The sequence below is a fragment of the Lonchura striata genome, chromosome 6 (genome assembly GCF_050655825.1).
Source record: "Lonchura striata isolate lonStrDom1 chromosome 6, ASM5065582v1, whole genome shotgun sequence".
Classification (NCBI taxonomy): Eukaryota; Metazoa; Chordata; class Aves; order Passeriformes; family Estrildidae; genus Lonchura; species Lonchura striata.
In genome coordinates, this window is record NC_140708.1 from 6,104,342 (window position 1) to 6,116,323 (window position 11,982).

Sequence of the window (11,982 nt, forward strand, 5' to 3'; positions counted from 1 at the left end):
GCATTCTGCTTTTTAGGGGTACCCCAAATGGACTGGTGAGAGCCTGGAGAGGGCCAGGAGAGACAAAATAGCTCCCTTGGTGGGAGGTGCTGCAGGATCTGGGCCCTTGGGAAGCCACCAGTGAAGGACAAGGAGCCCTAAAAGGAGCTGGTCCAGGAGGGGCTGATGGCTCCTGGCAGCCATGGGGTGCCAAGGGTTCCTGTGTTTTGGCCTGGGGGCTCTTTGGGGACAGTAACTCAGCCCATCCTCACTGCCTGGTGGCAGCCTGCATGTGTCACCTCCTGAGTGACATCAGGATTTACCCTCTGCAGTGTTTCCCTGAGCCTGGGGCTCCTCTGAGGTGCAGGGTGCTGGAGGAGGATGAGGTGCAGGACTGTCCTTCTCCTGCCCCAGGACCATCTGGAACTGGGTCTGTGCTGGTCACACATGTCCCTGAGTGTCCCAGATCCCCTGTGGGCTGTGACCAGCCCCAGAGGACTCCACTTTCCAGGATAATCTGATTTTCCATGCTTGCCACTGCTGTGCTATAGGGCCACAAGGAGCCAAACACATCCCAACAGCCAAACTGGGAGGGCCCTTGTACTGCTTCACTCCTTGGGGTGGGAGAGGAAACCAAACTTGGCAGCAGGTGCCTAAATCACAGAATTCTAGAATGGTTTGGGTGGGAAGGAACCTTAAAACCCATCCCATTCCACCCCTGCCATGCCAGGGACACCTTCCACTGTCCCAGGCTGCTCCAAGCCCCAAAAGTTCAACCTGGCCTTGTTATATCACTGTTACTTTCTTTAAAAATGTCACTTTTGCTTTTCAGGAATTTACCAGGTAATTTTCTCCTTGCTTTCATGGAATTTACCTCCTTTTATTTCTAGGCTATTAGCCCTATAGCCTTGTAGGAAATTCCCTCATTGAACACTGCCAGGGATCCAGGGGCAGCCACAGCTGCTCTGGGCACCCTGTGCCAGGGCCTGCCCACCCTGCCAGGGAACAATTCCTGCCCAATATCCCATCCATCCCTGCCCTCTCACGGCTTAAAGCCATTCCTTGCCCATGTTAATTTAAATTTAAAAGGAAAAAAAAGCAAAATAAACCAAATGAGCTGTGAGTGATAGCAAGTTCCAACCCCCAAGAAACCCTTGGTGCTGGTGTTTGCTTCCCTCATGGGAATTTTCCCAAGGATAAATCAGCAAAAAGGTCACTGTGTTTCTCTGGTCCTGGAATGACCCACGGTGCTTTAATTAGGAGAAAATTCCCATGAGGAATCCTCCTTTCTGCCTTGCTTCACTTCAAGAGGAGCAGAGCCCACGGCTGACATTCCCTCTGATGCCCTGCCCTGACTCTCTCCTGCCCCTTCCCCCAGGTCGATTTTGGCTTTGCAAAGAAAATAGGATTTGGAAAGAAAACATGGACTTTTTGTGGCACCCCGGAGTACGTAGCCCCCGAGATCATCCTGAACAAAGGTCACGACATTTCGGCAGACTACTGGTCCCTGGGAATCCTGATGTATGAGCTCCTGACTGGCAGGTATGGGCATCGAAATTCATCCCAAGATTTCTGCCCTTCTCACCCTGATGAGGCCAGGGCAGGGGCAGGGGACTCCACAGTGCCTTTTCCACTCAAATCATCCTTTTTTGGCTCTGAGTGGGCTGAATATGATGGGAAAAGAGGAAGAGTTTGGCCCTGAAGGGTCTGGAAATGGTGGGAAAAGGGAAAGGGTTTAGCCCTGAAGGGTCTGTAAATGGTGAGGAAAAGGGGAAGAGTTTGGCCCTGAAGGGTCTGGAAATGGTGGGAAAAGGGGAAGAGTTTGGCCCTGAAGGGTCTGTAAATGGTGGGGAAAAGGGAAGGGTTTAACCCTAAATAGTCTGGAAATGGTGGGAAAAGGGAAACTGTTTAGCCTGAATGGTCTGGAAATGATGGGAAAAGGGGAAGGGTTTGCACTCAGCTGGGGAGGTTCCTCACTGCTGGAAAGGAGGATACAGATCAGGCACCATCCACCCCTTCCCGTATTTAATTTGGGATGTCCCTGCTGCTTTTGGCTTCCTGGAGCTCCCTCACCTCATTCCCCAGTGCTCACCCCCAGGAACTGGGGAAGGATCCTTCCCCTGCACCTGCCCATCCTTCACACACGGCCCCCCATCCATGGAAAGCCAATCAATCCCCACTGGAATCAGGTGCCACCACACAAAGATAAGCCAGGGAATGCTGCTCAGAGCCTCCTGCCTTGGGCTGTTGGGATGCAGCTGCCATGGGAAGAAGAGCTTTAGCATGGAAAACTTCTTTTTGGTACTTCCCTGCAGCCAACATCCCTGAATTCCAGAGCTCCTTGAGAAATGGTTAGGATGATGGGAAGCAAAGCATTCCTGGTTGACATCTACCTTGTCTCATCTGGGTGTGTTTTATCAGAGTTCAAAACTGTTTTAAAGACCAATTTTTGTGAAAGACAAGTTTTTAATCTTTTTTTCCCTCCCTGTGCCCTCTGAAGTCCCCCTTTCTCAGGCCCAGACCCCATGAAGACCTATAACATCATATTAAGGGGAATAGACATGATTGAATTTCCAAAGAAGATTGCCAAAAATGCTGCTAACTTAATTAAAAAACTATGCAGGTAAGTGGATGTAAGAATAAAACAAAAAGCCTTGATGTTGTTTGCAAAGAAATGAGCTGGGCAGAGTGATTTAGGATTTGTTCTTCCTTTTACAGGGACAATCCATCAGAAAGATTAGGGAACTTGAAAAATGGAGTGAAAGATATCCAAAAGCACAAGTAAGTGTCTTCTCCAGCAGCCATCAGCTCCAGTCCCAGAAAGTGGCATTTCAAACAGTTCAGTTTTCTCCTAAGAAACACTTCCTATCCATAATGTAAATTCATCCTCTCTTTTGGTCCCATGGGAGGGGTTGCATGATGTCTTAGGAGTTTACTGGGATAAGAACAGGCAAGTGTGAATAGTTCCATTCCAGGAACAATTTCTCTCATCCATCTGTGCTGGAACATCTCTTCTCCCAGCCCCAAAGCAGCAGGAATGGATTGGATGGATATTTTTTTTAGGAAGGCTCAGGGATCATCCACCCACCTTGATCAGATCTGAGGAAAACCACAAGTGGGACATCCTTGAGCATGAAGTTGGGAGTTAACCCAATTCCATAGGGAAAAAAGGTCTCCTGTGGGATGGATCCAGCCTCTGGAAGGGAAGGAGCAGCTTCCAGGACACCTGCAGCAAGGAATGGTTCCCATCTGAGTGGTGGCAAGTTCCACCTGTTTGGTGTCACCACGGGGTCACTGCACACACTTCCTTTTTGGTCCCCAGAAAAGATGACAGGAAAAATTCCAAAGGGATTTGAAGGCAAAGTCTGTGGGAGATGAAACCTGTTGTTTAAGCAATTTTCTTTTCTTTGTGTGCTACACCTGTCTAACTCTTGTATTCTTCCCCCCCTTCAGATGGTTTGAAGGCTTTAACTGGGAAGGGTTACGGAAAGGGACACTGACACCTCCCATCATCCCAAGTGTAAGTTTTCCTATCACTATTTTCTCCTCCATGGGCAATTCCTGTGATGCTGTGAGCTCTGGGCAGTGGTACATTGGGTTAAGTGGGAATAATGTGTTTTATTTCTCCTGGAGATGCTTGAAAAAGTCACTTCAGGCACATTCCCAGCTAAGCTTCCTCTCCAGACAGGCTCTTCCCCATAAAGGCAATGTGAGGAGGGCACAGCCATGGAGAACTCCCCTTTGTAGCAGGTTATTGAGGCAGGATCACTCACTCCAGCACATTTTCCCCTCTCTCATCTGCTCCACTTGTTTCTGCATCTCCTTTTCCCATTTCCATGGAAAGCTTCCCCTTCCACCCCTTCTCTCAGCTGCGTCCTCTTCCCTTCTCCTTTATTCTCATTTCCTTTGGAAAGGCAAGTGGGATTTGGATGCCATCTTCCTTTTCTTTCACATTAACCTTCCCTTCTGTGCTGTCATTTGTGCCCGTGCCCCTCTTGGCCCTGCATCCATGTCCTCCATGAAAAGCTGTTGATGTTTAACCGGGAGCGGGCGCGGAGGGACAGCCCCGCTCATTTTCCTTTGCAGCAAAGCCCTTCCTTTGATGTCTTTGTGAGCTCCCTGCCCTCAAAGCCCCTCTGCAAAGGGAAACCAAACAGGATTAGCTGACAGAAATTACCTCGGCCCCTTCTGTCCGGCAGCCTCCCCTCCTTGTTCCAGCTTAATCCCTCGGGATCACTGGGAGAATGCCATTAATGGGGGTTTAATTGCACCCCATTGCTCCATCCTGCAGCTCCTGCAGCAGGGGCAGGCCCAGCTCTGGGGCTGAATCTGCCATCCCAAAGTTTGCTTAGGGAAAGAGCAGGAGCCTTTCCCGACCCCCTTTTTGTCCTGTGGGATGCAGGAGCTCCTGGAGTCAGTGGGGAAAGCAGGACTTGGCAAATCTCTCCCATAATAACTCAGAAATGTTTTGGAGATCAAAGCTGGGTTTGGTTGGGTTGGTTTTTTTTTTTTTTTTTCTCTTAAGCTCAAGCTACAATTCTGGGATGGTTTGGGTTGGAAGGGACCTTTGACCTCACAAGTTCCATCACCTTCTGTGACATCTTCCACTATCTTCCACTTCCACTCTCCCAGATTGCTCCGTGCCCTGTCCAACCTGGCCTTGGCCTATTTTTAATGCTATTCATTCATCAGCAGGATCACATTTCAAGCCAGGCAATAAAGTCAAGTTTGCTCCTTTACATCCAATTCCTAAAGCAATTCCTGCTTTGGGAATGCAGGATGTCCATGTCACCTGAAAAAAAAAAAACCCAGGATGTCTTCCTAACTGGTTTTGATGGATTTTTAGTTTAGTAGGAGCATTTCCAATACTGCTGTTACCCCACATAGCAAGGAATAGATGGGAACATCCTTCCCTCTTCCAGGCTGGCCCTAATCCTGGTTCAGCCCAGCTCATCCTTTCCCTGAGCTCTTGGGAGTAGCAGCTCCTCCAGACCTATTCCTGAGATCCTCTCCAAACCCATGAACTGTGAATTTTGTCAACCCCAGAGCTGTCAATCCTGTTCCAGCTTGTGGTTTTTTTGTTTTGTTTTTTTTTTTTTTGCAAAGTCTCAAGTGCCACTCTGAGAAGGGACCCAAATTACAGCTCTGGTGGAAGACATCCATTTCTCCTTCAGTCCACCTCTCCTTGTTAGTTGGGAAAGAGCCAGCAGGACCAAACATACTGATTACTCCCTTTTCCTTTGAAAAAAAAAAAAAAAAGGCTTTTCCCAGCTCTTTAACTCTCATTTCTTATGTGGCTCTGCCAGGGAGGCAATCAAAGAGCTCTTATTCCATGGGATTTTTGGAAAGATCCCAATTTACAACCTGCTGCTAGGACACTGCTGAGCCTTGATACCACAGCTGGAATTTGTGATTTTACCTCTCCTGAAGAGCTCAGGACTCTTCCAAAGATGAGCTGAGCAAGCAAAGGATGAAGCAGCCCCAACAGAGTCATCAGATCCAGATAATCCAAAAAAATTAAAACCACTAATATTGTGTAGGGTAGGGCTTTTTTTTTCCAAAATCAATCAGGTATTCCATAATCCTGATTTCCCCCAAAATGTGTTCAGCAGCAGGAAAATGCTGATGCAGTTGGGCATCCACATTAAATATGGAGCTGGAGTTGGATCTCCTGTCTTTTCCCAAGGGCTGCAGCAGCATCCAACATCAAATGGAAAAATCTCAGGAAGGTTAACAAAGCCAAGTGAGTTGGGGCAACCCTGAGATCAATTCAGGCTAGATACTGGGAAAAAAATATTCCTGGGAGGGTGGGCAGGCCCTGGCACAGGGTGCCCAGAGCAGCTGTGGCTGCCCCTGGATCCCTGGCAGTGCCCAAGGCCAGGCTGGACAGGGCTTGGAGCAGCCTGGGACAGTGGAAGGTGTGGCAGAGTGGCACTGGATGGCCTTTAAGGTCCCTTCCCACCCAAACCACTCCAGAATTCTGGGATTTAATGACTGTCAGTTGGCCCCTGGATCAGGCTCTTTCCTAATGAAATTACTAAAAAAAGCATCAAGCTCTGGGTAAAGCTTAAAGTATTAAATTTCTAGTAAGACTCTCATTGTTTTGGGCTGGAGAGTTGCTGGTTTCCTCTTAAATTGTTTATTTTTTTTTTTATTGTCTTGACTTTATCAAGTCCTCGCTGTAAGGCAGTTTCCTTCGCTATCACAAAGCAGGAAAACCATAAATTCTATAGCCAGGGTAGATTTCAAATGTTATGATTTCCTAAAAAGAAATGAGCTTGGCCTTCCTCCTGAGACGATGGGTTTCTCTGGAAGGATCCTGAGGTTGAGCAATGTCAGGAAAGTTCAAGGCAGGGGGGCTCAGCATCCTGGAGTCCTGGATGGGAAATCCTGGGCTCCGAGAAGGCTTTTCCCAAGCCTGTTGTGATAACCTTGTGGCAAGGAGTAGGAAAACTCAGGAGAGTAGGGGAGCTGGGGGAAATCCCTCAGCAAAAAGCCGTGGATTCAGCCCTTCCCTGGCTTGCTGGGGATTCTCTGGGATGCCCGTGGCTGTGGGATGAAGAGGGAATGGCAGCTCTGGGATGAACACGCCCTTCTTGTCGCTCTCCCGCCCGCAGGTCGCATCTCCCACGGACACAAGCAACTTCGACAGCTTCCCAGAGGACAGTGACGAGCCACCCCCTGACGACAACTCAGGATGGGACATAGATTTTTAATGTTCTTTCTCTTACCTGCTTCTGCCTTGCTGAGGACAGCTTTTCCTGGGACATGGCTGCCAGCGGAACGGGAAGACCGGAATCGGGGAGGATTCGTGCTCGGGGTCACCACGATGCCTTGATTGATGCTGCTCCAGTAACTCCAGTGGCATTAGGACTTCTTGCTTAGTGACAGTAGCGCTCTCCATGTTTTCTGTTGGAACGTGACCTGGCGTGGGCACGGTGGTCCTGACACAGAGCCTTGCTCCGGCACAGAACTCCTCTTCTGTGGCCACAGAGATCCTGGCACACTCTTGGTTAGCAGAGTGAGAGATCCGTAGGGTAAGAGGCACTTAATTCCAGCTGCTTTTTCCGTAGGATCAGTAGTAATTTATGAAGTGCTGCAGCTACTCCAGTGCAGGATTTGGGCTATTCCCAGCCTCCGGGCTCCGCAGGGCAGCGCTGGAGCCCAGGAGGAGCACGGGCAAAGCGCTCCCATCCGAGCAGTGGGGAATGTGTCCTTTTCCTTTCCTAGCAGTATTCCCAACGAGACTGAATGTGCCCTTTCCTCTTTGTTTTGGAAACATCTTGGCTCAGCCTGGTCAAACAAAAGCACAACTGCTGCAGATGCTGTCGAGGCAGAGTTGGGTCGTTTCCCTCACGTGGCAGCACCACCTTTGGGCTTCAGCTCTCCTTTCCCTTGGTACCAACACACGCACGGCAAGAGAAAATCATGGAATGAATCCACTGCACATCTAGTGCTCCATCGTACATCTACTGATCCATTGTAATCTATTGATCCATTGTACATCCATTGATCCATTTCACATCTGTTGATCCATTTCACAGTGCTCCAATCACGGCCCTGAACAAAGCGACAGCAGCCCACCAGTCTGATTAGGTATAAAATTAAGGATAACTTGGACCTTTTTAGGCCCAAAGGGAAAAACATGAGACCTGTGATGTCCTCTCGAGGTGCTACATCCATCCCTCACCTGGGAAGGAACTTGTCCCTGACCCATCCTGTCAGGAGTATGTAGCAGTGGCTCCGTTCTCCCCGTTGATGATTCCATGTCTCCATGTCTGCATCTCTTCCATGTTTAAACAGAAACCCTGGGCCAGTCTGCTGGCTCTGCTGGAGCATTGCCAGTAGTCCTGATGCCTCTCCAGGCTAAGGAGCTCCACAGGAAAGTCAGTGGAATTCAATGGGAAATGGATATTGGAAGATCCCCGTGAGGTGTCCAGCGTGCCAGATCCACGTGACTGTGTTTAACACAGGGATGGCCAAATCCATATGGAAAAAAGAACTAGGGAAAACAATATTGTCAGGACATGTTTTTCCCTCACTTCTACTGCTTTTCCTTTGCTTGAATTCCCTCTTCTGGTTTATAGGATGTAGCAGAGGGATCCTGTCCTCATTTGTTACATATACACAGGATTGAAAGTTTATCCCATTGTCCAACAGGAAACATCAGCTTTTGGTCTCTCTGAGAGACCTCACCCCAAAAAAATCACAGAATCATGGAATGATGGAATGGTTTGGGTGGAAGGGACCTTAAAGGTCCTTTCATTCCAGCCCTTGCCATGGGTGAGTGGGTGCTGCCTCCTTTCAACCTCAGCTGCCAAGAGCTGATCATGGAAAGGTCAAGTCTTGCTGACAAGGACTTTTCCCACATATGACATGGAAAAGGTCTGTTTGAGCAGCAAAAAAATTCCTTCCCTGATGCTAAGTCCCAACTCTTTTGCATGTTTTTGTATTAAATGATGTAATCAAAAGGGTATTTTGACAGCGTGGGCCGTGTGTGCTGTTCACCATGAGCTGGGTCGTGTGACACCTTTGAAACCAGTCTGTGGCTTTGGAATTCCCTCTGTTTTCCAAAGGGTGAGACCACACCTCTGGCACAGTCACTTCTGCTGTTCTTTGACCATTAAAACTTATTTGCCTTCAAAATCCCAGGGAAAAGGCAGCACCTGCTGGCTTTTCTGCCTCTCTCCAAGGGATGGACAGCACTGAGAGCCAAGGCTGAGCACGAGGGCTAAAACATTCACCAGGCATCTTAAACAGGCCTAACAGCCAAATGCTTCCCTCACAGCCCCCTGGATTTTCACTCCGTGGGGACAGCTTTCTGTAGGAGTTTGTCCCAGGATGGTGACACCTGATGCAATTGGCAGGCAAGGAGGACGAAGCACCACAAGGATTTGGGGATCAAGCTGAAAACGTGACAGGAAGGAGGGTCTGGAATGGGCTGAGCTCTTGGGTTTCTTTTTCCTGTCCCTTTTTTCCCTTGTGCCAGGCATGGGAATTGACACCTGCAGCGTGCACTGTGCTGAATCTGAGTTTATTTTGATATCAAACACCTCACTCGACTTCCATGGCCTCTCCTGAGCATTAACACTTTGCATATGTATATGATAAGCCTTCAGTTATAATAATATATTTAAGTTGCTTTATATATATCTCTATATATCCACAACAAGGGATTGCCTCTGTGTTTCCACCTCCTGTCCTTATTTCTTTGTCTCCTTTCCTGATCTATGGGACGACAGCGTTTTTAGGGAAGGGGGAATCGGCTCCCGTGCTTCCAGAGGGGGCTTTGATGGGTGGTGTGGCTTCTCCTGGAGCTGCACTGCCTCCAGCAAACTCTTCTTCAACAACAGGACCACGAGCAGATATTTCTGTAAATAGGTATTTTCGTGTCGATGTTTTGTGGGTCACACAGAACTTTCTGTTCTTTTCCAGTTCCATGGCATTATTCCTTCGTTTCCTTATTTGTAATGTAATGTTTTTAGGTCGAGGTAGACTTGAATTAATGTCATATTTGTCAGTATGATTAAAGTTTCTGTCAGCTGTCCTGTTCACCCACCTGTCCCATAGTTCTAGAACGTCACTGGCTATCTGGCATTGTTGCAAGTGCCTTAAATCCATGGCATCTTATTAAAAAAAAAAAAAGACAAATTTGGTGTTATGCTGCATGACAAAGACAAACACACCTCAAACCGTCGTCCTTTCTTAGCTTGCTGCGTTTTACAGTTCTTTCTGCTACCGATTTCTAAGCCTTTATTATCTGATCTTGATGAATTACAGAAATGATGACGTCGTTCTCTGATTTCTGTTCAATGTACCAGAGCTGTGTATCTGTTAATGAGATACAGAGTCATTTCTGTGAAATGTATAAATGTGATGTGCGGGTCAAATTAATCTCTGACATCCTAGCAGTCCGTAGACAGGTATTCCTGTTTTGCTAAGCTCTGCAGATCCCACCCATCCGTGCTGTCCCACACACAGCCCCCCTCGGGAATCTCCCACCTGGGAAAAATCCACCCCACTGGTGTTTTCCTGACCTAAAACCCCGGTGCAAAGACCAGGCTCATTTGCACCACTCAACCAAACAGGATCTGTGCTTTTCCCTGCCCCTTTCCCTGCATCCACGGGGATCAGCCCTGGAAACTCCTCCTCAGCTCCCCAGCCCTGACACCGAGACTTGGGCGCTTTTAGGGCTTTCTCAGAAAAAGGGGAAATTCCCATTTGGAGTTGCCTCTCCCCACCCCGAGTCCCGATTTACGCTTGTTTTACCCCAGCCCTTTGTTTTATACTCTGATTTTCTCTCCTTCCGTGGCAGAGGTTTTGTTTGTCGGGCCGATGTCGGTCACTCCCCGGCCATCGGCTGCTTGCACTCTTTGGATGTTGACTGAGGAACTTTGGGGTTTTTTTTCATAAACTTCCATGGCTTTTGTTTCGCTCTGTACTCCCCCTGCAGCTGTAATTGCCGAGTGCCTGTTGTATACTTTATAGAGTTGAAATAAAAATAATTACTTTTGAACGGCTGTCGGTGGGCTTCTTTCAGAGCAGGAGATGACTTTGGGAGAGGTCTTCTGGATGGTGGTGAAATGTGGGGTAACAGGGTGAAATCTGGGGGTTCTGCTCCAAAAATGTGGGGTAATGGTGGTGAAATCTGGGGTTCTGCTCCCAGAACTGATTGTCCAGAGCAGCTGTGGCTGCCCCTGGATCCCTGGCAGTGCCCAAAGCCAGGCTGGACAGGGCTTGGAGCAGCCTGGGACAGTGGAAGGTGTCCCTGGCCATGGTAGGGGTGGCACTGGATGGACTTGAAAGTCCCTTCCAACCCAAAATCTTTCCATGATTTGATGATGACACAGAGGTGAGCAAAAGCTGGGAGAAAGTAGCAACAAAACATCCTCTCAGGAGGGAAATAAATGTGGTAACAGCCCAAGGAGGAGCTGGGAATCGTCACCATTCATTTTGCGGGATGCAGCAATCGCAGGTCGAAGTTAATAATGCAATAAAAACCTCAGGGTGACGTGGCCCTCACCTGAAACTGCCAGGGGAACACCGAGATTTCGGGGCGAGGCGTGGCGCTCATTATTCCAGACTAAAAATAGGGAAGGCAGGAGGGGTGTTGGGGATGTCGCCCGGCCGTGACTCAGCCGCTGCTGCCGGCACCTGCCCGCCGTGCTCCCGAAACCCTCCCAGGCAATTATTAGCCCGGTTTGAGCCATTCGGGGCTGGCACAGCTGATAGTGGGTACCGGGACAGCGATACCGGGATTGGGGGGGGCGTTAATTGCAGGAATTGCAGCGTCCGGAATCCCCCACCCCGGGGATTTTGGAGGCGCTGCTCCGGCTCTTCGTATTCTTATTGAAACCAAGCTGCGAAAAGCAATAAACGGGAGCACGGGGCCGCCGAAGAGGAAAAGCCGGGTTAATTAACGGGGGTTAATTAACGAGAGTTAATTACCGGAGCGGGGAGGGGGAGTCGGGGCGCGATGGCGCGGCGCGGCCGCCAGGGGGCGGCCTGGGGCCGCTCTGCCCCATGGGGGCGGCGGGGGGGGGATGGAGGGAATGGGGAGATGAGCAGGAAAAAAGGGAATGGGGAATGGGGGGGGTGGATGGAATGGGGGAACGGAGGGAATGGGCAGGGGAAAAGGGAATGAGGGGGGAATTGGGTAAGTGGGGGGCGACGCCTTTGATCTCCCCGCATCAAAGGGCCCGGAGCTCCCCCCCACCGTCGCTGCCCCCCCGGCCCGGCTGGGTCAAGGGAGTAGGGGGAGGACACGGAGAGTCCCGTCGTGTGTCCCCCCCCGTGTCCCCGCACACCGCCGGGCGCGGGGGGATGCGGAGCAGCCCCTTTCCTTTCCTGCGAGGCTGCGCTGGCGCCAGGAAGGACGCGGGGGAGGCGGCGGGGAGGGGGAGACTTAGAGGAGACCAAAGGACCGACCCTGCCATCGGGGGAGGGCGGAGGGGGCTCTCTGCACCCACAGCGGCTCCCACCCACTATGGGGGCTTGCACGAG

The 11,982-nt window shown here is 49.9% G+C and overlaps 1 protein-coding gene across 2 annotated transcripts in view; it reads left to right on the top strand.

Annotated features, from left to right (window-relative positions):
- Positions 1-10,499, top strand: part of PRKG1 (protein kinase cGMP-dependent 1) — a 379,974-nt gene extending 369,475 nt beyond the window's left edge. For both annotated transcript variants that reach the window (XM_021537071.3, XM_021537070.3), the window contains exons 14-18: positions 1,358-1,521; positions 2,480-2,602; positions 2,698-2,760; positions 3,433-3,499; positions 6,597-10,499. In XM_021537071.3, the coding sequence (XP_021392746.1) occupies positions 1,358-1,521; positions 2,480-2,602; positions 2,698-2,760; positions 3,433-3,499; positions 6,597-6,695 (516 nt within the window). In that variant the 3' untranslated portion in view covers positions 6,696-10,499. The remainder of the gene's footprint in view (positions 1-1,357; positions 1,522-2,479; positions 2,603-2,697; positions 2,761-3,432; positions 3,500-6,596) is intronic.
- The last annotated feature ends 1,483 nt before the right edge of the window (positions 10,500-11,982 follow it).